At 29.3% G+C, this 27,555-nt stretch overlaps 1 protein-coding gene across 3 annotated transcripts in view; it reads right to left on the bottom strand.

Moving 5' to 3' along the window:
* The window catches only part of LOC107457360 (sucrase-isomaltase, intestinal), a 69,504-nt gene that overhangs the window by 27,451 nt on the left and 14,498 nt on the right, over positions 1 to 27,555 (bottom strand). For 2 of the 3 annotated variants that reach the window (XM_087166196.1, XM_087166194.1), the window contains exons 2-5: positions 14,049 to 14,673; positions 2,315 to 2,487; positions 2,082 to 2,238; positions 308 to 401 (exon numbers count right to left, since the gene is read on the bottom strand). In XM_087166196.1, coding sequence (XP_087022322.1) covers positions 308 to 401; positions 2,082 to 2,238; positions 2,315 to 2,487; positions 14,049 to 14,612 — 988 coding nt within the window. In that variant the 5' untranslated portion in view covers positions 14,613 to 14,673. Of the gene's footprint in view, positions 1 to 307; positions 402 to 2,081; positions 2,239 to 2,314; positions 2,488 to 14,048; positions 14,674 to 22,412; positions 22,722 to 27,555 lie in introns of those variants that run through there. The other variant, XM_087166195.1, reaches the window with a different exon arrangement.

The raw sequence follows: 27,555 nt of genomic DNA, 5'->3' as shown, positions 1-27,555 counted from the left end.
CACATCTCTGCTGAGATTGCTCTTTCAACCACAAGGGAAAATATTTCTTGGCACTATGGAAATTTCATAGAAGATGGAGAGTAAGTACCTACCATACAAATAAATATGCTTAATAGAGTTAATTTAAAAAGGTACAGTAGTAATAAGTTTTCTCACCCACTCACATGGAAAAGTACAAAATAATTATTCAAAATGTCAATAAATCTATATATTAAGAAACCTTAAAATATTTCAAAGATGAATTTAATATGAAGTAACCAAACTGAATAAAATATTTATTGTTAGTTAAAATATTCATGAAAATTACCTAGCATATTGCTTGTTAACAAAAGGACTCCATGAGCATTACCATCTTCTTCTAAACAGAGATACATGGGATGTGATCCAGAGTTAGGATTATTCTGTAATAAAATATCTTAATTATCATATACTTGATTAAATATAGACTACAGTCTTTAGTACAACCCTTACATTGTAACAACCGATGCATAAAATTGCATTTGTTATTCCATTGATGGAACACCATTTTAATGTCAATTAGAAAATTCATGTTGAAACATTCACGTCAACACATTTTATTATTTGATTTAGCAAAAGTTTCAAAGAAATTGTTTTAACTATTAAATATCTTGAATTTCCTTTGAATGAATTTATTAATTCTAAATCTAATACAAACCTTAAATTATCAATCCTTATACGCAAGAATATTTTTGACTAAAACATGCGGCAAAACAGGAAAATACAAGCTTAATTTATCAACCATACAAAATAGGTTACATCAATTCTGAAATTATAGGCAAAAATCCTATAGTTAATCATATTTGTTCTACTGTTTTGAAAGCAAACTTACATTGATTTAAAACTATAATTAAGATGAGTTAATAATGTATAACGTGTTTAAAAATTACAGCAACAATAATAACTCTAAAATAATATTGATCAAATGTCTTAAATACAAAAGTTAACTAGACTGTTGATTTTGAGAATTAATTCAAAAAAGAATTTTAGAAATAAAATGTCCACTTTGATAGCAATGCATAGGTCTAAAAGGTACATTATTAAATTGAAAACATTAATCAATACAGCTGTTCAGCAAAATGGAATATATTAATACTGTCGATCGAGCAATAGAAAAATTAATATAAACAATGAAAATTCAAAATTGGGATTTTTATACATTTGGAGTTTTTATACAATAAGCTAATGCAAAAAATAGAAGAGATTTCAAAATCAATTTTTTTTTCCATCAAGTATCTGAAAATACTTTTTTTTAGCATTTACAGCATTAAGAAATAAAAGAAAGTAGATGACAACCCAGTTTTCTTAAAATCTATATCTTGTTTTTAATTGCACACTACATTAGGAATTGAAACTTTAACAAAATATAACATTTGAATTTTAAAGACAATATGTAAGTTATACAATTTTTAAAGAAAAATAAAAAAATTTAAAATAAATCAATTAAAGAAAATACAGGTATATTTCCATAATGATACCTGTTCACTACAACTAAAATCACTAAGTCTCACTGCTCACTTGTCACATACATACCACTGGAGATGCATTAAAAATTTATTAAGTATAGTTGTGGCAATCACTTACATATAATTAAAATATATTTTCTTTCCTCAAAGTGGTAACAAATTTTATTCTATTTTAAAATATGTCATCGATTTTGAGACAAGTAGCCTAATAAAAAAATCTCCACTATAATTCATATTACAGTTTACAAAGTAATACAAACACTATGCACTAAATTTTTAAGAATCCAAACCTTTACTTTTTTTTAAAAAAAAATTTATAAAACTCATTTATAACATTAACATTTCAAGGGGATATTTCTGTATTGTGATCTGCCATCGCCAAGACACCAATGAAATTCAAACATGCAATTCCTTAAAAAAAACATATAGAGTTTTGCACAAGGGAGGCTAGAGTTATACTGTTCGAATTGGAACCCTTCAATGATATTTTTTTAAGCCATTGACCAAAAGTAGTCAGGTCTCGGTAATTTTCTACTGCAGATCACAATAAGGAAATCATACCCATTTTGAAAATAAATATAAGGACTTGATTCTTACTTTAGAGGAAAACAAGCTGACTGTTTCCCAATTAAAATCTTCCCTATTTGTTTTAAATGAGCGTTTCTTTAATCCGAATAAATTGTGTGTCGACAACCGTGTTGTTAGTTCTAAAAACTGATTGGCCATAGTTAGGGCACCTACAGATGTATCAAATCTGAAATAAAAAGATGTAATTAGTTATAAGAAAATATTTTGAATTCATTGTATCAACTAAAAGTAAGTTTGCTTACATTACGGCATCAGTACTGGCTCTTCTAACTTTAACAGTAAAAGGTTTGTTGATAGTATCATACGTCACTGAATATAGAAAAACTTCAGGTTCGGCTTCAGATGTTTGTGTTGATGTATGCATCGGTATATTGGGCTGTGGTACTTCATAACGATAATTTCCTGGGTCATAAAACTGTAGAAAAGAACAACAGACTGTTTAAAATCAAAATTAAAAGCTCTCTTGACTTGCCTGTCTCTTTATTTTCAAAAATTCAAGTATTTAAAGCGTTCAAATAGATATGGAGATAGATACCAATATTTAAAAGTAAAACAATTAATACAAAAAAATACAAATAAATATGAAGACCCATCTTTATTTTCATTCAAAATAACACTTCGACCAACACTAATCTATTGGGTAGCTAAGCGTCGCACCAATTGTAAACAATAATAATGAAACTATGCAATTTTTTCGAAATTTCTGCTGATGACGGTTTTGGAGCTCTTTTTGCTTCGAAGTAAATTGTGCTTATAGCTTTCATACATAAATGGGGGAAAAAGACGAAGTTGGTAATGACGTCAGTAATGAAGCCCCTCCTCTAGCACGTCGAAAACAAACTTAACTTCAATATAGCGTTATCGTTGAACCTGAACCTAAAATGACATACTACTTTCAGGTAAATTTTAATAACAAAATTCTTCATTGAACTATATTAAAGGAAAGGTTTCTACAGAAAATAGTCTGTTTGATGCAATAGCATCAATTATTTTCAATTTAGAACTTGGGAGGGATGGAAGTTGGGTATGTGTTTCGGTTTGTTATGTGATTGATTTCGAAAGGTTGTTACAATTTTTGAAGTATATTGACTTTGAACTCTTTGTTCTGGATCTAGTTCGAAATGGGTTTTTAAGAAACTGTGTGTATTAAATTATGTGATCAAGAAAATGAACTTAAAAGTGCATGTTTCAAGAAAGGAAGAATTCCTCTCGACTGATGTTGTTTGCTGATATGGAAAGAGTAAATTGATTTTTTTTTTCTGGAAAGGTTAGTACCCAAAATTTTGTTTTCAAAGAAAAACTTTTGTCTCCTCATAAATGAGACAACTAAAATCCCCTGTAAGATTCCCCTTTTTTTTCAGGGAAATAAGGATGATTTGAGGGGGAAATTAAATTTCTTCTACAAGGACGAGGTATTATTTCGAGGTATTATATTATTTCACGCTGAACCGAAAGAAACCAAAAATACGTAACGATCGGACCAATAGTTTAGAAGTCACAATATTGTACTTGTACCCATTTATTCATCAGACTTTGCTATCTAAACAAATGATGCATTGCTTCCTACATATTATATAGAGTCAGGAGTCAGTAGAAAATATAGTATATAGTCAATCCTTCCTATATAGTCAATAGAAAAATTAGTATGAAGTTACTTCGTTCCTACGTACTATATAATGTACGATTTCCTGACATTCAAATAAGTATACACTTTTTAAATTGTTATCCAGGATCTGAAAATGTAAGGTATATTTTGCTGCTTCATTTAAGTATACTAAATATAATGCAACCAATCCCGAGGCCAATGGATAAGAAATTATACAGACTAATTTTAAGTTTAAAAACATAGTTTTTTCTTATAGTCTAGTAAAATTAGACATTTGAGTCGGAAAATTAATACAGAAGATTTTGTTTTTTCATGGAAAATTTTTATGCCATAATAAACGATGGCTGAATCCTCCTTTACTTTCCCCTCGAAGCCTCATACTTCTTTGAATGGAAATGGGATGATCTGGGGAGGGTATAAATAGAATATCCTTTATATAGGGAAGTGAGGCATTGTTTCTGATATTTTTTTTTTACGCGGAATCAAATAAAATCCATCATGAGACGATCCAATAGTTTAAAAGGTATAAAAGTCTAATGAACAAAAATCTTTGTACTTGTACCTATTTATGCATTAGATTTTGTTTCCTAAACATATGAAGAATTGTAAGTTTTTTTCTATTGTTAGGCTAAAACTTTACTTTTCTTTTATTTATGAAATAATTCATTATGAATAGGAATGAAAGATTTGCATATTATACGCTAATTTGAGTGAGATTAAGCACGATCCAACAGGACTAACAATTTAGTAATAAATACTAACAGGTTTTTTTTAGTGTCTGGTTTAAACCCTACGTTTACTGTTTTATTTACGAAATTATCCATTATAAATTAGAAAACAAAAAAAATAATATTACAATTTAGATTAGAGTTATATGCATTCTGTAAGTCAAAACAATAAAATATGAAAGTTTTTCAGACATTTATTATTTACAATTCAGATATATTTTCAACTGGAACAGTATTGTAACAGAAATCCCAACTTCCTTTACCCACGTGCATTTCTACATCCTTTAGTAAAACACCCTATTATCACCCCACACGAGGAGAAAATTATATTTAAAAGGGAATCTGAAACGGGTGGTGGCGAAGTTCTTACAAGAAGTATGTAAATTTTAATGACCCATCCCGATTTTTCAAAAATTCAAATTATTACCAAGTCAAGTCTGTACTTGATAGTACACTCAAAGCAAATAGTTAGAATAAGGAATAAAGTTTAATGGTAATTTAATGCAGTAAAATTTAATGCAGTAATATTTGTATAATGTCAAATTAAGGCATATTTTGACCACCTAAAATGTATTTAAAAAAGATCCTGTAACTTTTAAACTATAGGTCCGATCGTCTTTTAAATGGTCTCATTCGATTCAGCTTAACAAAATACATTGTAATTAATGCCTCTCTTGTATAAAGAAGTATTTTGTACAATGCGTGTATAAAAGATGTGCTCTCTTTTAAATCACTCACATTTCTCCTAAAAAAAAAAAAAAAGATGAAGCGTACATGGAAGAGTATGGGTGCCAGCGTTTATAACGACGTAGCAAAGCTTTCTATGAAAAAAAAAATATTTTATAAATTTTCAGAAAAAATGTCTAATTTTATTAGATTATAGGTACAAAACTAAACTTCTTATACTTATAAAAACCTTTATAATCTCTTAATTATTAATCTGATTACCTCGAAGTTGGTCTTATTCAATTTAGCAGAAAAATTGCATCAGAAACTATACCTTTCCTTTACATATTTACATAGTCTCTCCCAAGCAATTTAAAAAGTGTGCCTAATGCATGTCAAAAATCGTACATTTTATAGATAAAATGCTAATTAGCTTCTGAATTATGAATCTTATTGATTCTCATATTGTCTCATTTACTTCAGCGTAAAAAAATGAATTGGAAACAATGACTCACTTGTTTAAATATCAATATTTTGTTTTACTTTATAACCGTCCTTGAATAGCCAACCTACTTTTGGGTTTACGACAACTAATGTTCAATTCCTCAGCCTTGCAATTTTGAACCCAATCCGGAAGACAAGGAAGCTCCTGGATCAAGTATTGGGAGAAATTTTGCCATCGTGGTGGACTTTTTTGGATGTAACTAACCCGCATTTGCGTCACATGGAGAAAAAGACTACGAGAACCTCCCTTGATGGCAAAGGGACTCTAACCCATGATCCGTCTACCACTGAGCGTCAGCACTGTGGTTGGTGCAAGGAGGATGCTGATTCGTATCGACCATCCAACGCAGGGATTCGAACCCGGTTCACCTCATTGAAAGGCAAACGCTCTATCCCCTGAGCCATAGCGGCTCCGACTGAAATATTACAAATTCGTTTAATTCTATGAAATATTATTGCAATATTCATCCACTCTCGGGGAGGTAGCTTCCTCTCAACTTTTAGCATTCACCATGCTAAAATTGGTTAATAAAATTAAAATTGTTATACTAAATAATGCTACTTGCTTTTTTTCATTATCTGATAATTTCTAAGTCGAATCCTACATCAAAATCTATATTTCATGTCAGGGCTTGCAGTTTCCCATGCAGCTGATTAAGTGCTAACCATATATGTAAAAATCATAACTACTCCCTTGAGAGAAAAATTCAGTTGCTAATGACTAGATAAAGATCCGCATGATTCAAGCTTAAAAACATTGTTTTTGTGAAAATGACCTGATATGCGTTAAAGGAATAAATAAACAATTAAATTTCCCCTAATGGCGATAGAACTCGTCTTCCAGGTTCATTTAACACTCAAAATATTTTTGTTAGCACTGCGGATGATGTAGAACAGTAAGCGAATCCACCTTAGACTGGCACGTTTCCATTCAAACCCAAGTCACGTCATAATCTACAAGCGTATCAAACCTAAATCATTTGCAACAAGCCTACATTGCTTGATTAATGAAACATTATTCTAAAGTAGCGAAAAATTAAATTAAAACAAACGATGAATTTATCGTATTAATATTTACTTACTTATCAGACTAATCCGTAATTTTTTTATGGATTTTATTTTATCCAAAAAGTTTTTTTTTAAGTGTGTGTGTGTCCATAAATATCTCTTTAGAGCAAACAAATTGGACAAGGCTTGTGAATCTTAAGGTACAGAAACTAAGCTTTCATTCAACGTATCAAATATATCTTTATTTGGCGAGAAAAGGAGAATCGTTGCCTTTTCTCGCCTTCGTTAAATCGGATAATTTATTTCGTAACATCAATATTTTAAATATACATTGTTTCTATGGGGATTTTGGAAAATATTCTATACTTTGAAATTTTCGTGATTCTGTATTCCTCTAAAATGGGATTTTATTGTTTTCTTCTTGTATCAACAGTCTCGTCGGGTCAATTTTGACCTGCAGACCATGGGCGTGCTTCCCTGCTTTACAATTATTGTTATGTAAAGTAACACACATTTTGGATGCATAAGAAAAGTAAAACTTGAAATAAAACATGAATAGCTGGCACGATTATAAAGTGCTTGTACAAAGAAAGTTACATAAAAAAAGAAGAAAAAAACATTTTAACGCCTTACATCCTGAATATATTAAAAGTAATTCACGAAAAAATAAAATATTAATTTCATTATACATTACATTTGGCACATTTTCGCTTATATAATCATTAGCAGTTATGAAATCATCGCCAAACATTGCTTCGATATTTTTATTTCCCTTTTTCAAATTATGAAATAGGTTTTATGCATGATTTATGAAACTGTATCAATAGGTGCGGCCATCTGTAAAGGCTTTATTTAAATAACTAAATAAAATTTACATATTGCTCATATTAATGTATGAGAATATGAGATCATAGCTATGATTGCAATAATAGTCTACCTTTGGAATGAAATTTATTTAAGTAAGTTTGTATCTCCATAAAAGTTGGCTTCACACAAAATTTGTTGGGGATAATTTGGGGGCTCAACTTTGCGATCCATTAAAAAGATAGTTTTCTCTTGCTTGCAGCTAATGAATATGCTTTTTTAAGTTTAAACGATATTTAATGTGATGAGTTTTATATTATAGTATGTGGGAGAAATGAAATAATCCGCAGTAGTACCCACAGTCCATAATTATATATAATCAGTGAAATTTCAATTATTTTTAAGATTAAATGGATTCTTTTTAATGGACTTGAGAAAATGCAAGTAAACTTTGTATCCCTCCACCTTAATGTACTTAGTTTTAAAAAAAAATTCACGAATATTTTTTTTTTTTTGACATAATGAGTTTTAAAGTAAACTCGATTTCTTCGTTGAAAATTATGGGTAATTTTATTCTTTAAAATTTCTATAAAGCGAATTTTTATTCCTTTCTTTCTTTTTTTAATTGCTTCACTACTTAATATCCGGTTGAAATTCGTCCACATGGCAAAAATATGGCTACTATTATTTTCACACATTGCAACTTAAACCGGCTGGGGGTTAAGCATAAGGCTAACTATTTCATCTTGTAAAAAATAAAAAATAAAATAAAAAAAATTAAAAAATTATTAGTTTTGGAAACACCACAAGATAAATCTGGATAGACTTTAAAGATCTCCTACTGGAAGATCAAGGTCAGGGGACAGAGCAGAGCTGTCTGGAGAAACATTGTGCTGCAGAAGGCCTGCGTTGGACTGTAGTGCCAATAAAGAAGATAACTGAAATTAATATTTAAATACGAAGGAATAATAATCTTATAAAGATGTGACGAAGCTTTATAGAGTTCAGTTAGACTGAAGATTGAATTAAAATCCTCAAAACCCACGAACCTTTTATCGACTACAGTAATTTGCATTAAAAACCGTTTTTAATTTCAAAAAATAAATCAACAGCTCTGATAAACGAAATGGCTCTGATGATTCGAATTTGTCTTCGCTGAAATTGAAGAAGATTAAAAAATTTCCATTTATTTATACATTTTTTTTTACTTATTTTCTGTTCCTCTGTCATTTAACGCTTAATTTGCCGCCCCAGTAAGCAAGTTCTAATTACTTCTATCTTGGCAAGAATACAACTATATATATATATATTAAATGCAACAGCTTCTAAAATAGAGATAGCATCATAAAGTAAATGAAAGTGGTTAGCATGATTAGCTGAACACTGGCCCACTCTTGTAAAAATATCCGCGCACGCCTATGATCAAAAGTTCACGCCCTTGATAAGCAAATTCTTCACAATTGAATATCTACTTTCGAAACAAGGCGGTTAAAATGCATTATATCAATAGACAATACAGATAAATTAGGACAATTCAACTTTTTAGGTAGTAAAATACTAGCAATAATAGCCGCGATGGCTCAGGGGATAGACCGTTCGCCTTCCAATGAGGTGAACCGGGTTCGAATCCCAGTCGATACGAATTCCGCATCCGGCTTGCACCGACCATAGTGCTGACGTGAAATATCCCCAGTGGTAGACGGATCATGGGTTAGAGCCCCTTGCCGTCAGGCTAACCGTGGGAGGTTCTCGTGGTCTTCCTCTCCATGTAACGCAAATGCGGGTTAGCTCCATCGAAAACTCCTCCACGAAGACAAATTTCTCCCAATACTCGATCCAGGAGTTCCTCTGTCTACTGGATTGGGTTCAAAATTACAAGGCTACGGAGTTGAACATTAGTAGTCGTAAACCCATAAAATTGGGTCAGCTGTTCAACGACGGTTATAAAATTAAATAAAACATTAAAAAAAATTATCGTAAATGTTTGTCTTTGAATTCTGCATTATCTACAAATGTGTGAGAGGGTTCTGTGGCAACTTTAAGGCAATTTTTTTTTTTAAATTTGGCTTTCATTCTTTAAACATATACCTCAATTTCCCATTAACAGTTATTTTCTCTTTAATTACATGCTTTTTTTTTAAATAAAAAAAAAGTCTGAGATGTTAATTAAAAAACATTTTCTTTATAATAAATTTTCAGATACTTTTCAGTAAAAATATTTTTCAGACATTTTTCAGATTTCACAAAAATTTAAGGTACATTTAAAAAATTTCACATTTTCGCACCTGTAAATTATACATTCAATAAAAAAAGTGCATTTTTTTAGAATTATTTGTGTGTTCTGTTTCTTATTTTTTTATAAATTTGAAGGGGTGATTATCGAAATAAATTTAAATCCAGATACTTTCGAATTTTTCACAGGCACTTTATGCAATATACGTAACTTGCATCTGAATTTATTTCGAAATATTTTTTGATCAATATTAGATGTACTGAAAAACATTGAACATTACAGGTTGACCTGATCACTATTTATGCACACATATATAAACTATATCGTTTAATACTTAAAATAATAATATTTAATCAATTTTTCAATTTAAAATACAATATATGTTTTTTTTCCTAATGAACATACAAAAAACTTTTAAATACTTTCATAAAAAGTTTCAGTTTTCAATATAGTTATTCAAAATACGAAAGTATTATAAAGGAAATAAAAAAGAATGTTAAAGGTGGGTGAAGAAAACTTTTTTTGTCTTGGGAAGTGAACGGTTATCCAAAAACGTTTAGAATCTATGGTGACGAATAATCAAGGATAAAACAAATTTCCAAGTATTATTGTAATAATTTTTTTTAAATTTATCCCATTCATAGTCCAGCTGCCTATAATCCCATTTCACTGCGCTAATAAAAAAAAGTAAGTTTCGCAAGAATAGAGAATTCATTTATTTATGATTAGAAGGTTTCCGAAAATTATAGTTTTCATATGCAGCAACATGATTTTTTGGAAACTTATGTACAGGTGTATTGAGAGGGAGGGACTACATTTATGTTGGCGCGCCTAATGTTATTTTGATTATTTACAGAAGGAGTGAAGAACTTTAGTGAAAACCAGTTCCTTTAGCTTGAAGTAGAAAAAATTAATTACATGTTGCATCATAAAGTGTAGTGTTTTTTCTTTTTCTTTTTTTCTGCCAAAAAAAATTTAAATACACTTTTAAGTCAACCCCGTCGACAAAACCGGGGTGTTTTTAAAACAATTGCATGCAACAAAAACTTGACATTTTTATTCATTTTTGGTGAAATAAATAAATATTTGACAAATAATTATTTTTCTGTCCCTAATTTTTCCCATAGATTAACCGTTTGGCGTAGGTGGGACACCGGTGATCGCTTTTATGCATATACATTTTAACTAACTAAAAAGAAAAGAAAACTTTTTGAATTTAATTTTAAAGCTAGCAAAAAAAGGTAAATAATAATTTTATTTTTGTTAGACTCAAAATTATAAATAAAAGGCGAATTAATTTCGTAATTCTTCTAACACTAGAGAAAATTCTGTTTACGCTTTTGGAAAATTATGCACCTCATGTATTAGATTCGACAAAAATAAAATTATTTTCACGTTTTAGTCTACCTAAAAACAACGTTTTTAAAATTTTTATTTCATATTACTATAAAGGTCAACGCATTTTCACTTCAACTTATGACAGAGCTCATAGGACTTTATATTTTATTATAGCAACAATATTACAATTTATTGATTTTCTCGAAGCTCTAAATCTGTTTCCAATCACAAAAAACACAATCGTTTTAGATAAATTTTTTTCAAATATAATTTTTCCTTTCATTAAAATAAAAAGAAACTTTTCTTAAGATGCAAAATGACATTTTTATGACACATATATATTAACTTGGTGTAACAATAAACAATTAGAATAATCGAAAAGTAATTATTATGCCTAAAAGAATAAAATCTAGGAACCTAAATTTATCGATATAGAATCCAGTCATTTAAATACTGGAATGTAATTTCTGCATAACTATCAAAACTAGGAAAACAATAGCTTATAAATAACTAAGTAATGTCAACATTAATATTTCTTCATTGTACTATTTATTAATTAATTTTATAAAGGAAATATCTTCTAAAAAAACAACTATGAAAATTATTTTACGATGATCATAAGGCCCTTACCTTCTATTTATCAAAGTATATAAAAAAAAATTAAAAAATAATAAAAGAATTATCCTTATTATTAAAAAAATAATCTTAAGAAGCTGAAACCGTAAGACATTACTTGATTAAAAATTTTATTCAAACTTCATTATTTGAATAAAAATTTCAAAAATACTCAAATTGGAAATAACTTTCGGCATGTTTCAAGCGCTCAAAAATAGGCGCCTATTTTCAAGATTTGCCAGACGTGAATGAGAAGAAACATAAGTGATTTGAAGTATAAAACCCGAAGTTGCGAACGTAAAATGGAAAATAAAGGTGAGAAACAAAACTAGAAAAAACCTCAGTAACCGAGAGAATAAAAATAAACATGAAGAAAAAAAAATGAACATTAATTCCTCACAACCTATCCATACCGCGTGGAAATGCATTTTACCTTAATTCGCCCCTCTCGGCCACAGTGGTTTTTCCTGTTCGGTTTATTATAATTATTATTATTTTCTCACGGCTACTGAGATTTTTTTCTAGTTATATGTCTCACCAATATTTTCCATTTAAAGCTGGCAACTTCACGTTTTTTATTTGAAACCACTTTTGTTTCTTCTTATTCACATCTGGCAAGTTTTGAAAATTTTCGTCTATTTTAAAGCGGTTGAAACATGTTGACTTTTATTTCTAACCTGTATATTGTTGAAGTGAATGAAGTTTTTTCATCTTGTAATATCCCTATATCCTAAAATAACATAATATCTTCTAAGAATATAAAACTTAATAACTGATAAGTATTCCTAATTTTTTAGTGTAAAATTTGTAATAAACAGTAATTAATTTTCGTCTGCAGAAAATTTAATATAAGACAATGCATAACGCAGATAAGAAATGAGACAGAAAAATTTCCAGCGATGCTGCCGTATCAAACATAGCTTACACTGCCAATCCCTAAAATCTGAATAGCCTACTATTATAGGCATAAAGAGAAACAGGTTGGATTACTCTGTTTTACATAAATGGGAAAAATCTTGGCGTAGTGTTATCAAAGGAATGGCTACCAAGTAAGCGTTCTAAATCCGAAAAACAATTGATCAATTATTTATTTATTTTATATTTCACAATACTATCAGAAAGTAAGAATAAACGGAAAATTTTATTGATCAGCTATTATATTCAAAACTCATCCTAGCATTAAAAGAACACAACAAGCGGCATCAACAAACAGCCTCAAATTTGCAAAAGCCATGCAGTTCAAAGTATGGCAGATGATGCGACATAATAAGGATAATGAAACATCTGCGCTTCTTTCTTTGAGCAAGGAGCTTGCGCAATTGATGTTCATTGCCATAATAGATCAAGATTAAATAGATGAAAGTCAATTGGCGTGCACCTCGTTAAATAGGAGAGTTTTGGGTAGTTTTGAAGTAAATGCGAGCTGGAAAAGGAAAGGATATATCTCATTTGTTTTATTCGAAAATTGAGGGCATAAGGTGATTATGGTACGGATCTGCATTAAGCTATAAAAACTGGAGCAATTTTCCTGTTCAACTGAAAGCAATCTTAAACGATGAGCATTATTTATGTCCTTTTAAAAACATATTTTTTATGTTATTGGAGGCGAGGAGTAGAAAATAATTATGAGGTTCAGCTTCAGGTTGCTTTTTTAACTTGTCAAATAATTTACAAGGAAGTTAGAGGCAATTTTTTTTCTTAATTTATTGCGTTTTCTTAAAATCAATAATTCTAAGTATAATATTCTCAATTGTAAACAGTAAAAATAAAATTATTATCTTGTTTTTGAATCAACAGTTTTTGAATCAACAGATTTAACAGTGAAAAATCAGCAACAGAATTTCTGGCAACAACAACTTACTTTTGAATAATTTTTTCTAAACGTTACAGTTATTTTGTGAACATTATAGTATTTTGAGTTGTTTGGAAGTCAATGTTTATCATTAAAGAGAGTTAAGGTTACATTTTTGAAAATTAAAGGAAATCTTTTGATTTCCCACGAAACAAGTAAAAAAAAAAAAAAAAATTAAAATTTGATATTTTTAATTTTCGATTTAAAATATTATGCTTAAATCTTATTGGTTTTTTTTATCTATCTCAAATAAAAATGCACATAGTCAAATTTTTTGCAATTGGCATTTAAAAAAAATTAAGTTATACTTGAATTGTTGTTTACGTATTTCAAAAACTGCAAATCAAAATCTGAATAGCATTTTATAACATAATCGTAAAAGTATAGCATTTAAAATTTATGTATTCAAGTTTCATGCATTCTTAATTTTTTGAAATACAACATTTTAAAGTAGAAAAAAAAATTAAATAAAATAGGATGAAGAAGGAGGATTTTTTGCACCATTTAAATATCAAAACTAGGAAGTAACTTAAGTTTATCATCTCGCGTTTAAATAAAGATGAAAACATAATTCTTGAATAACAACATTATTTTTTTAAAATAACACAAAATCAGTACTTACCTTAATTCGAAGTCTATATTTAGTTTGCATTTCAACTTTCATGTGAATCAACTGCAGATCGTCGCCAAATCTGGATGGGCTAGGTAATCTATATAAAGGTATTTCAAATCCACTAAATGTTGATTCAACTTTACCAGAAGAGATGTACCCATAGTTCTTTGGATAAACACATATCGGAGCACTCTCCGTATCCGAATGATTGGAATACGAGTCTGAATTTGATAATCCTAAATAGCAGCATCCCCTTGATTCACAGTTTTCTTGATCTACCTTTGAATCTTCAGGATAGCAATCAAAACGTTCTTTTGGCATCGAAAGTTCTATCGGACAGAGTGGTCGCCAATCTGTTATTTTGGAAAGTGCCAAGACACGTTCTGGAAGAATTGGTTTTTTGGTGAGCAAAAAGTACAGCAGGACAGCGGCTGCAGCAAGTAGCAGAGCACACACAATGACCATGCACCATACTTTGCAAGAATAGGTGCAGATTTTTTTGCCAAAGCAGCAAGTCTTTTTTTTATTAGTTTGAGAATCTTGTGCAGATGTGGGAGTTCTTGTTCTTGTCATAGTGCATCGATATTGCTTTTCACGTCACTGATAATATTCACATAGCTTACGTGAAGGGCAGCTAAAATATATATAAAAGAAGAAATAAATATATAAGTCGCAAGCATACTATGTTTAGTAAGAAACTAAAATAAAGTGCTGATTTGAAAATGAATAAAACAAGAAGATAAAATTCTGAAATCAAGTAATAATATAGCTACGAATCATATTTGACCAGAAATTACATACAACTTCATGGTGAAGCGTTACTTACAAACAAAAGTTTCAGATCAAAAAATATCTATATAGAACAAAAATATTATCACATTACAAAAAAAAAAAAAAACTGTTCCAAACATATATTGAGGATTTAAATTTTTTTAAATGACATCAATTTGTTTCCTCAAAAATGGAGTAGAATTTTCGAAAATCTGCGAAATAGTTGAACGGTAAATCAAAAATTATTTTAGTTTTCTAAAACCTCAAACGACGCCCAGTGGCTGAGTGGTAGCGCGTCGAGCTCCCGTGCCAGAGGTCCTGGGTTCGATTCTCAAACCCCTCTAATATTAATGAACTTAATGGTTAATTTAAAAGAAAATTTCATATGCTTCATTTATCTTGAGGTTATGAAAACTCTCTTTTCCTTAAAAAGGATTTACAAAAGGTTGTCCAATTCTAAACCTGAAAATAACCACTAGCCGCTCACGACTTGGCGAGTCAACAAAAAAAGTGACGACTTAAATAATTAGAGGTCATTTTTTCCCTTTAAAAAAAAAAAAATTCTTTAATGATAAAGGAAGTACATTAGTCCAGAATGACTCTGAAAAACAGAATTTTCATTGTTTAATGTCTCGATTCACAATTTTGATCCTTCAGAATCCATCAATTTTTGATAAAAAGATTCATGATGAAGAAGTGCTCTTTAACATTTTACATATTTCAAAGCTGTAATGTATACATAAATATGAATTTTTTTAAAAGCAAAATATAACTTAATCCAAGCAACAACAAAAAAATTTGAAAAAAAAAAAGGCTATTAAATGAAAAGGATTTATCAATATCGGTCATCGACTTATTAGGTTTGAGAAAAAGTGGCTACAAAGTAATAAGGATCTAGGGGCCACTATTTACTAACTGAGAATTCAACTTTTCAAGTCTATTCCGTACTAAATACAACTCATTTGTATATAACTTTTAAACAGTCTGATTCGTTTCAAACGTTCAGGAAAATTAAAGGTAAAAAAATTTTTAAAAAAAATATTTTTTTTTTTAATTTTAATTATTATTAAAATATTTTTCATTTTAAATATGCTAAATAAGAGTTCAAACGTTTATAGGAATAATTTTTCAACTTGTATTGTTATACATGCAACAACTTATGAGTGAGAAAAAAATATCTTATCAGCTTAATGTCATTTGCATTTCTCTACTATTTTCAAAACTGACCTAACGTAAATAGAAGAATTCTAATCTTATCTTTAATCTTCTCATTATCACTCTTGCGAAAAAGACTAATGACTTCGAACAAATACTTCCGGGAGGTCTGAAAAAAAATGTGGGACAATTTGCATGGGTTTCAACAATGAAGGACAAAAAACTATTATAATAGGTCAAGTTTGGAATTTTTAAAGATCTTTCAAAATTAGAAACTTTAAGAATTGTATAGATTTATTTGCATTTTAAAATGACCTTTCCTGAGATTTTTTTCTTCTTTAATTGGCTTTTTTATTTATTTTGCATATGGAATAAAAACATTTTTATTTCTGAAATTTAATTTTGAAAGCAATGTTAATAATAAAATAAACTATTTTATACTCGGAGGCTAAGCTCCCTGTTAGCTTCCCCTCATCACCTTCGCAATAATTGCTGTTTCATAGAATAAAACAGTTTCTTTTTCTAAAAAATATTAAATAATTCACACTTGAGCCGCGATGGCTCAGGGGATAGAGCATTCGTCTTCCAATCAGGCAAACCGGGTTCGAATCCCAGTCGATACGAATTCCGCATCCGGCTTGCACCGACCACAGTGCTGACGTGAAATATCCTCAGTGGTAGACGGATCATGGGTTAGAGTCCCTTGCCGTCAGGCTAACCGTGGGAGGTTGGCGTGGTGTCCCTCTCCATATAACGCAAATGCGGGTTAGCTCCATCAAAAAGTCCTTAACAAAAGCAAATTTCTCCCAATACTCGATCCAGGAGTTCCCTTGTCTTCTGGATTGCGTTCAAAATTGCAAGGCTACGGAGTTGAACATTAGCAGTCGTAAACCAATAAAATTGGATCGGCTGTTCAACGACGGTAATAAAATGTAAAATAATAATGTAAAATAATAATAATATGTAAGTATAAAATTATTCCCACTTAAAATGACTTAAAATGTAAGCACTTTCATAAATAAAATTTTAAAAAAATATTTTAAAAAATTCTGTTTGCTTACGCTTGTGCCTCACTTCTCACTTCCAACATTCTTTTCTTCAATTTAAATATTTATTTTGAATCACATTTTCTTGGTAAATAGTATGAAAGATTTCGTATGTTTCTATTTACTCCCTTATGATTCTATTAAGAACTTTTAAGTGAGCATAAGTAATTTTGCTTAGTAATCATTCTTTCTTTCAAAATAACATTTAAAATTAAAGGTATACTGTTATAAGAAATATAATGAGTTCGCAACAGTTATTTTATCAGGCTGATTTTTATTAAGTACGATTTGTGCAGACCCCACATTGTGCATGAAGGTAATGGTTAAGTTGTAAATCACTTAAATAATCTCTTTAACTGTAATTTATAATAGCAATGTAACGTAATTTACACTAAAAAAATTAACAATTGTAAAACGTTTAGTAAGTTTTGATACCGATTCAAATAAGTATATCTTAAAATGTAACGTAATTAGGTTAAATTATAGAATTAGGTTAGATTATGGAATTAGGTTATATTATAGAATTAGGTTTTATTATAGAATTACCTTATAATAAAGAAAAAATCTTTTATTTCTAAGAGAGTAATTTAATTAAATTAAAAACGTTATAATAGCAGAGTAAAATACGAAAAATAAATATTACAGGTAAATATCTTTAAATTTGGGATACAAAAATATTTTACAGGAAGAAAAAAACCTTATATGACATATATTCATTTTCTGAGACAACCAAAAATATATGAAAATCAATGTGGAAAAACTGTATCCTACCACGTGACTTTTCGGCTAATTAAAATGCCCTGACAACAATGGAAAACTGCGACACCGTTATTATTTTCGACAGAATTAGACAGATTTTTTAAACATTCAATGAAACAAACAATTTACATAGATTTAAAAAAAAGTTTTTATTGATAATTGAAGTATCAGTTATGCAATTTATTATATACGACAAACGACCACCTGTTGCTGCTAAAATTTTGTATGACATTTTAACATAATTGTGTCCCTATTTCATCAACAACGAATAATGTTATCATGGAATCGATAATGGATTGTTTTTATAAACCTGGCTTTTCACGTAACACCAAAGAAAAATGTCCAACAGTGTTAGATCGCACGATCTTGGCGGCCAAGTAAACAATTCGTACAATAATTCTTCCGCGAAATATTTGTCTCAATAAAGCAATTATTTCATCAGCAAAAAGATGTTAAAACCATGTATCCTCTTGATCGATATCATTCAGTACAGGGCAAAAAAACTAACATTTCTCGATATCGAACACCATTCAAACTTACAATCAAACTTACCATTCAAACTTACAGATTCACTCTTACAGCAGCATTTTCAAACAAATATGACCCAATTATACCACCAGACCATAATGCACACCAAACAAAACAATTTTTATCAGTGGTCTAAATGATACTTCTAAAATATGTCAAGATCTATGTGGATTCTCAACATCATTTTTGTTTTTTAAGAAAATTTTTAAAAAAAATTGCCGAACTTGAAAGCTTTTTTAGTAGGAATCCTCCGTTACTCTGTTGGTTATCAAATTGCAGCTAAGAAAGTCTTACTTAATATCCCCCCTTTCTTTATATTTATTTTAAGTACATAATATTATTTTAACAGGTATTATTTTTGTTCCAAATATTCGTCAAACTCCTTTTTCGTTTTTTTTTAAAATTATTTTAATTCCTCAATAATAAGATCCAATAATGAAGGCATTACAATGAACAAATCTGAATTTTTTTAAAATTTCATTTATTCCATTGGAAGGCTTGTTTTCTGCGATACAATAGTACAATAATCATACAAAATTTGTTTAAAAATCTTTCACTTAAAATTTATTATTTTTTTAAAAAAAAAAATTATGCAGTATCGACTAAATAACTCGAGAAAAACGCTTCAGATCAAATCAGGGTTTAAGCTGAGTCTAAACATTCATTAGCAAAAAAGCTAAAATCTGAAAAAAAGTTTTAGCAAAATGCTAAAACGCCATTAGGCTTATAAAATTACTTTATATCAAACAAGTACTGTAAGTTATCTGACAAAGAATAGCTTAATGTACAATATCAAAAAGAATACCTATAACAAAAAAAAACACATTTATTATTTATCAAAACATTTTGGTTTATAATTAACAATCTTCCTTTCTTTCATGTTTGCCCATTTTACAAATGCTTCTTGAAAGTTAGATGCACTTTCAGGGCCCTCAATATTAATCATTAACAAATTGTTTACATGGTTGATTAACAACCTGTTTCGAATATTAGTTTTAATCAAATTAAGGCAGCTAAAGCCCCTTTCACAGTCAACAGTGTGCATTGGTATTGTTGCACAATACTCTATAACAGAAGTTATTAATGGGTACTGTTCAGACACATCATTGGTATATAAAAATAAAAGTAATTCATTAAATGACATGTTTTTACATCGTTGCATTAAGATGTGTTTAAATAATCCCCATTCACAAAGTAATTCAGTTTCTGTAAACTGAAAATCTTTTCTGGGAGATTCCGAAAACAAATTGAAAATGCAACGGATTTCCTTTACACCATAATGCTGTAATTCTTCCGAACTATGGGGCATCCTGCTAGGTATAAATATATTGAACATTTCGATTTTATCCAAATCTCCCAATCTATCAGTAATTTCGCGGAAGCTTTTTTTTAATGGAATTTAGTAAAATCCTTTAGCAAAAATGCAAAAATGCTTTGTTGAATTTTAGCATTTTTGAGGGGTCTTTTCGCATTTTGCGAAAAAAGCTACCGTAGCGGAAACCCTGGATCAAATTAAAGTGTGAAAAATTTTCAAACGATGCATTAAACAAAACAAATTCAATTCCAATCTTACCTCACCCTTTAGGGTGGGGTTCGCCTTCAAAATCTTAAGTCTAAACCTTCATTATTTTAGTTGAAAATTCGGGTTCTCCAGAAAAAAAGGACTTCAATTGAAGTTTTTGTATTTTGGTTTTTTACATGGAGCTAAAATCGAAAATACATGAAGCTGAAAAAAGGGAGAGAAAAAAACAAAAATAGACATATTTGATATTTTGAAAAAACCTGTCATATAAAAACAATCCCGAACTAGTAGTGATGGTAAAGTTTTGTTAATTCTTTAAAAATTAATTCTTACTTTCATTTTAAAATTTTTAATCCGTATCTCTAGAGATATTTGATCATCGCTGATGTTCTCTTAAAGCACTGAAATTGTTCGATAAAATCAAACAATGGAGCCAAAAATAGGATCTCCTTAAATAGAATTAGAATCCAACTCTAAATAAATGATCCATCAAACACATTTATATCCGGTGTCATTTTTCGTACTTTAAACTGATTACACTGATTGAGCTATTACTGATTGAATTATAATTCAATAAAAAGAAGTTGATAAAAACCCATCTTAATCATTTGATGCAGAAATTTTATTAAACATATTTTTTCATACTTTTTTCATTATTTTGTACTAATTTAGGTCAAAATAAGTTTAAAAGTGTATTTAGCCTTTGATTAATTTTTAGTTATGAAATACAGCCTAAAACAGCAGTGACTTTTTTTGCATGAAAGTAAAATCTTCCAAACACGGCTCACTTTCAAATAATAATTTTTTTCAAATTTGCACTTATTTGCAGTTATTTAAATCTTCTTTTTTCTTTTCTATTCTTTTTTTTAATGGCGGGCACTTGGAACTATTGTCCATTGACCACAGAAAGTGCCAGAACTGCTAACTCTCTTGTCGTTATCCAGTGGGCACCTGTGGCGGAGCAGTGTCGCCCACATCACACTACCACAAACCCGTTTATAGTGCGGGTCACATTCACACACAAAGGAGAAAGGACATAGAACACAGATAGAGAGAAAGGAACATTCATGCCTTGCCCGGAATTCGAACCCAGAACCTTTCTGATGCAAGGACAGTTCCCTGCCCCCTACATAGGCTGGTCGGCAGTTATTTAAATCTAAGAATCAATTATTATATCACTGAATCAATTATTGATAAATATTTGATTATGAATAAAAACAACTTTGAAACTACTTTTTTTGAATTTTATATTTTAATACAAATAAATTCCTATAATCGAACAGATTTTGTTAGTAACTATCAGACTGTTTTTTTAACAAAAAACACCAGAATATATTTTTACTCGTAATTAGAGCGTTATAAAAAAGACATGAAAGGAACACGGTGTATCAAAGGGCTAAAACCCTGAATTGCAACGAATAACTATTTTGTATCAACAACAGGGATCAATGAATACGAATCCTTCTAAGACATATTGCACTTGGGTAAAAATTTCCTTCATTAATTTAACAATAAATAAATTTATTTATTAGGTCCTATATTGGAGGCATCAGATTCATTATTTTGATTTTAAAAAAAGTTTCAATCACAAAAGAAATGTAATAAAATTTTATGAAACCTGCTGAAAATTTGAAATAAATATTTTTGTAATTATGAGTATTTAATTGGGCGTGATCAACACAATTGATTACTATACAATAGATATATGATATAATATATATATGATATGATATATAATACAATAGATATATGATTTATAGTAGATCTGGGTGAAATATTGAGATATACGAATATTATTTAAAGGGTATATTTTAAAAAACACTCTCACTATATAATGTGAAAGCCATGTCTTACAATGAACATCAAATATACGATATAACTATAAGCTAAATCAATGTCATTATCGAGAACGATAAATATCGAAAATGATAATGTGGCGAGTATTATCAAAAACGACAATTATCAAATAAAATAACATTGAGATCATTATCGACTGCGATCAATATCGAGTGCAAATACTATCTGTGCTTGTTGATGACTCATGAGTAACAAAACTACTGATTGATGTATAAATTCTATAAAATAAACAAGCTGGGCCTGGTTGGTAGGGCACTGGGCCCATGTCCGAGAGGTCGTGGATTCGATTTTCTCCGGCCAAAGACTCCCGGTGTAGTAAATGGTAACTAATGCACGTTAAATCTGTCGAGTCACAAAGTCCTCCATGTTCCCATAACAAATCATACCTTTGGGGGTACTGATCAAGGAGTTTCCTTGTCTTCTGGATTGGTTCAAAATTACAAGGCTACGGAGTTGAACATAAGTAGTCGTAAACCCAAAATTGGGTCGGCTGTTCAATGACAATTATAAAACAAAAATAAAAAAATCAACAAACTGGGAAAAAATTTCAAGATATATCGTAAAATATTGATATTTCCTTAAAATATATCCGATATAAAATTCCGATTTCAGCCAGCACTAGTTTGTAATAAAACTAAGTATGCAAGTAAAACTAAGTATATACGTGAATATACACTATCATTTATACACAGTGTCAAGCATGTTTTCTCGTTAGAGATAAAAATCAAACAATACCCATAGTAAAAAAATTTGAGCTCCTTTGAATAAAATTAGTATCCAGCTCCGCTTGAATGATCCATCAAACATATTTATATCCGGCGGCGTCTCATGTGATTAAAGAATTTTACTGACTTAACTATAATTCAATAAAGAGCAATAAATGAAAACACTTCCTTAAGTCCTGATTTACAAGGAGCGAACCTTTTGTACAAGCAACACAAAGATCAATAAATACAAGTCGTCGTAAAACAGATGAAAGCTTCATCAAATTCTTTGATCTTGAAATGCTTTCATTGTGATGTAGATGAGATCAATTATAAGATTACTCTCCTTGACGTAAAACAAGATAATTTAGGTGGCTGGTTTGATTGTACTACTTCGAAGAAGGCTATCGTGGCTACTGTTGCTTTTTTATGAATGAAATGATGGTAGTCGGTTTTTTTCGGTTACGTTCGAAATGGGATCTTTGTAAACTGTTTTAAAGGACGTGAGTTTTTTCAGTTGAAAAAAAATGCTTCTAAGGGTTCCATTTATTAATGTGCATGTTAGCACTGAAGTGCAGAATCTAGTTATTCTACAGATAGTTTCTGGGAAATAGTGTTTTGCATGGAATTTAATTTTTACAAAGACTAGATTGAATTTTTTAGTGCATTTTTAGTATCTTTTTGATTTACTAAAAATCTAAAACAATGTCAGTGTTCAAAATGTCGTTTTTGGTCGCCATCTTGGAAGAATGTTAAAATTTGTAATAGAAACCTGTTTAATAACTAATTGCACTGCATATCACGCTGAAAAATAAAATTTTATTTTTCCGTAGTAAAGTGAATTCGGTGCAAACGTTTTTTTTTTCTTTCTTTTTTTTTTTTTTCTTTTTTGAAAACATCAAAAATTTTCTATATAGTAACAAATTAAATGATATTTTAAGCAAAAATATAATATAATGCTGATCTTTAAAAATTAATCCTTCGAATTTAGAACTAATAATAACTAGAAAAATTAATTACTATAAAATTTAATATTCTTTTAAAAAATTTGTCCTTTTTGTATGTTAAACGTCCCAGAAAAGTGTAAACGGGTTTTTTTTTCTTTTTGAAAACATCAAAAATTTCATATGTAGTAACAAATTAAATGATATTTCAAGCTAAAATATAATATAATGTTGGTCTTTAGAAATGAATCCTTCGAATTTGGAACTAATAATAACTAGAAAAATTGATTACTTAAAAATTTAATATTCTTTTAAAAAACTTTTAAAAAATTTGTCCTTTTTAAAGTTACTAATAATTTGTTCTTTACAACAAGACATACACATAATAAACGCTGGTATAATTCAAACTGTGTTTTTTTACTTTGCAAATGAGTTTTGTAAAATATATTTATAATGAAGTTACAAACGCGAATCAGAACGAATAAAAGATAAAAATCGATCATTTCTTTCAATTAGCATGAAAATAATTGGAAATAAAATAATTATTTATGATTATAATATATTATTTCAACAAGAAAATAAGTAGTCGAAAGTTCGTGAGAATACATCATTAATTCCTGAAGTTTGTCGTCTACAAGTTGTCATAATTGCAATTTTTTTAGTTCGAACGCCAAAAACTTAGTTCGTAAATCATTAAGTCAATTCGAATTATACCACCACATATTCTTGCTTTTGCATGTAAACAAACGGCCATTAGAATAATTGGCCTTTAACAAAGAATAATATGTTCAGAGCAACAAACAATTATTTTTCATTAGGGTTACCAACTAGGGTATAGAATATTCAAGGAATCGATTAATCAAACTATATTATTGATAAGACTGGTGAGCAATGAAAGTACTAACAGAATTTACTAGGAACTACGGCACTTATTTGGTGTTATGATTCGTTCATACAATTATTCTATGTATCCATCAATCTATTATTTATTTATTTATTTCAACTTTTATTTTTTTAGAATATTTTTGTAAAACATTTTATTTATAGAAATTGAGATCTAGAATAAACAAACCGTTGATCAAAATAAAGGAATAAAATTTTAATTCCTAGAGCATGGTGGTATTAAATTCGATCAATACTATGAATACACTTTAGAAAATTATAATAGCGTTATGTTATTGATTGGTTCTTCTTTGTAAAGATGATGTAATTACACAAAATTAAAGCATCTATTATCTAAAAATTTAGAACAGTTTTTTTGTAGATAAGTGTTATTAATAAAAGTCTATTTTATTACAGGCATAAAAAAAGAATATGATTTTGTATAGTTATGAAATTCTGGGTTATGGGTAGGGCTTTTTGAACTAAGAGGCCCTTTAGGTAAAAAATAATTTTTTCTTTAGCCATTAGCCTGAAGTATACGCTATGTTCCTTCGAGAAAAGCTTAAAAGATTCGGAAAAGGAAATTTAGATTTTAAAAAAAATAACGCATAAGCATGGTGAAAGCTTTTGGAGCAATAAAATGATAAGCCGCATTCTAAGTTGCGTAAGAGAGCATTTTTGTTGATAAATACCCCGATTTCAATGAAGACAAAAAGATATTTCTGTGTATTGGATTTTATAGAAATCCTGGAAACTCTAAATATACTTATCTGTAAACAATACTTAGAAATAACAAAAAAAGAGAAAAATTATTGACTGCAATTTTGATGTAAAATTGTGAACTTTGGAAAAAGAATGGTTAAGCAGTATATAGCCCAAAATCCCTCATACATCTACTAATTCCTGTATAGATTAACAATTTACAAAAGGGCTAATTCACTTAGGCTTAATAGGAAATATTTTTGAAGTAATAATTTTACATGTCCCTCTGAAGCAGTCTAAATCTGCATCCTAATTAAATAATTTTTTAAAAATTAAATTAATTATTTAATCAAAAATTAAAATAAATAAAAAAAAACTTTTACAATAAAACCATTAAACTTTAATAAACAAGCGCATAAGCTGCCGACGAAAATTAAAGCATAAATATTATAAAATACGAGAATGTAATATGATAACAGGGGTTTGTTTAAAAGAAATTAGGGTCCGTTAACGGACCCTTCACAAAATATCTTTTCTCAAAAAAATGGACCCTTCACAAAATATTTTAACTTAAAAACGGACCCTTCACTAAATAATTTATCTTTTAATCAGACCCTTCACAAAGTTGTTTATCTTTATTATTGTTTTGTTAATGGAAAAAACCCTTCCCAGGGGGGTGGAAAAAAAGAAAGACAGGTGTAAACGAACTAAGTTTTGTCTTCAGCAAACGCTTCTGCTTTTATTAGTCCGCAATGAATATTCTGCGTTCAGCAATGTAGGCTAAATACCAAATATTTGTGTGTTGCATCTCTAATTTAGTAGCAGCAATCGCTATTTATTTTTGAAAATTTAAATTTTTTTTTATTATAATTTTACAGTGTTGAGCATAAACTTGTATCTATTTACAATTTAAAAACTCCTTGAAAAAGGTTTTTCAATAACAGGACCCTATTTGCACAAATTCACAAAAGCAGGGCCCTGGTTGAAAGAATGTGACTTAACGTTTGTTTTATATACAAAAATTACGAGTAATTTTTTCACAATTTTACAAAAACGGACCTTTTACAAAATGTCTGGACAGACCCCTGGATAAATAAATCCACATAAATAAATGTTGTAACTCATCAGCAACACCACACCTTTGACAGAATTGCTGGATTTCTTTACAGTAATATCTTACTATACATGAAAATCAAATGATGGTGTTGCAGTTTTCCACTATTATCGGTACATTTTTATTGGCCAAAAAATTTGCATCCAGTTTCCCACATTAGTTTTCGTATTGATTTGGTTATCATCAGAATAAAATTGATAAGTCATAAGCATAAGTCATACTCACCAGCATAAGTCACTTTATGTCCACTTATAGATCTTAATAGTATCATAAGTGAAATATTTGGATGTGAAAAGTGGTGGCACAAGTGTTCTTTTTAGTACATATAATTTTTGGTTAAATATTTTCAACTGTTTTATGCCAAGAAACACAATTATTGTGAAGCAATCATCGGGGTTGAGGAACGTCAGCGAGCTGGGGGCTTAGCCCCCTAGTATATATATTATTAAGAAATTTTCTAATTAAATTTGATTTCTAGCATCAGGAGTTTTAAAAAAAATCATTAATTTACAGAAAGAATTTTAACGAGACGTTAAAGAATTGAATTTCTTTTATTTGGAGCCGAAATATTTTCCCCGTGAAAAGAATGACTTGGCAGTTGAGAAGTAAAGAATGCGTCGAGAAGAAAGAAAGAAAAAAAAGAACGGTTCTTGGAAAGATGCTTAGGACCATTTGAAAAATTTTATTTAATAGCTGGTCACACGACACCAAGACTAAAATTATTACCGTCATATAACAAATTTTAGATAAAAGTTTTCACCTAGGAACTTTTACAAAATTAAATACAAGATATCATATAACGATCTTTCTTAAGAAATATTTTTTAGATTTCTTATCACAAAAGTAAACATAGTTGGGTCCCCAGAGGGGTGCTAAAGTCTTAATATGTTGAGGCACATTTTTTGTTTAAACACCCCCTGAAAAAGGGAGTATTACCTGTAGCAGGAAAAAAAAATAATTTAGTTTAAAGAAAAATAACATTAGGACCATTCGTACTCATAAAAACCTAAATCCATATTTTAAATCCATCATGTAAATGTAAAATTATTCATTGGTTAAAAAACATTTTTTTTAAAAAAAATATTATTCTTAGTTTTTTTTTAAATTTAAAAGAAAAAAATCAAACCTCAATAACCTAAAACTGCATTATTAAATTTCATTGCAAATAATGTTTTATTCCTTATGAAATAATTTGCTGAAGACACATATTAACCTGATGAAAAATTTGATTTGCAGCAAACATTATACCAGTAATAGATTGTTGTTTTACAGTGGAGAATTTGTTTCTGAATGTAGCTTTATATCGAATAGATAGCTCATGAAAATATATATTAATGTATTTCAACATGTATATAGTTATAAAAATGCACATAAAAAACATTGTAACAAATGAAAATGTTATTTTGTGATACTTAGTGGCGTGGCAAGCAGAGCTAGGGTTGAAGGGGGTAAAGGCCAACCAATCAAAAAGCCTTTTCGGCATAAGCTATTATATAATTTTTTTTGCTTAAAAAGTCATTTGCGACCCCCAA

The sequence above is a fragment of the Parasteatoda tepidariorum genome, chromosome 6 (assembly GCF_982258835.1).
Source record: "Parasteatoda tepidariorum strain Cologne lab strain chromosome 6, Ptep-v5.0, whole genome shotgun sequence".
NCBI lineage: Eukaryota > Metazoa > Arthropoda > Arachnida > Araneae > Theridiidae > Parasteatoda > Parasteatoda tepidariorum.
Note: the sequence above shows the minus strand (reverse complement) of the source record. Positions and strands in the feature narration are given on the sequence as shown.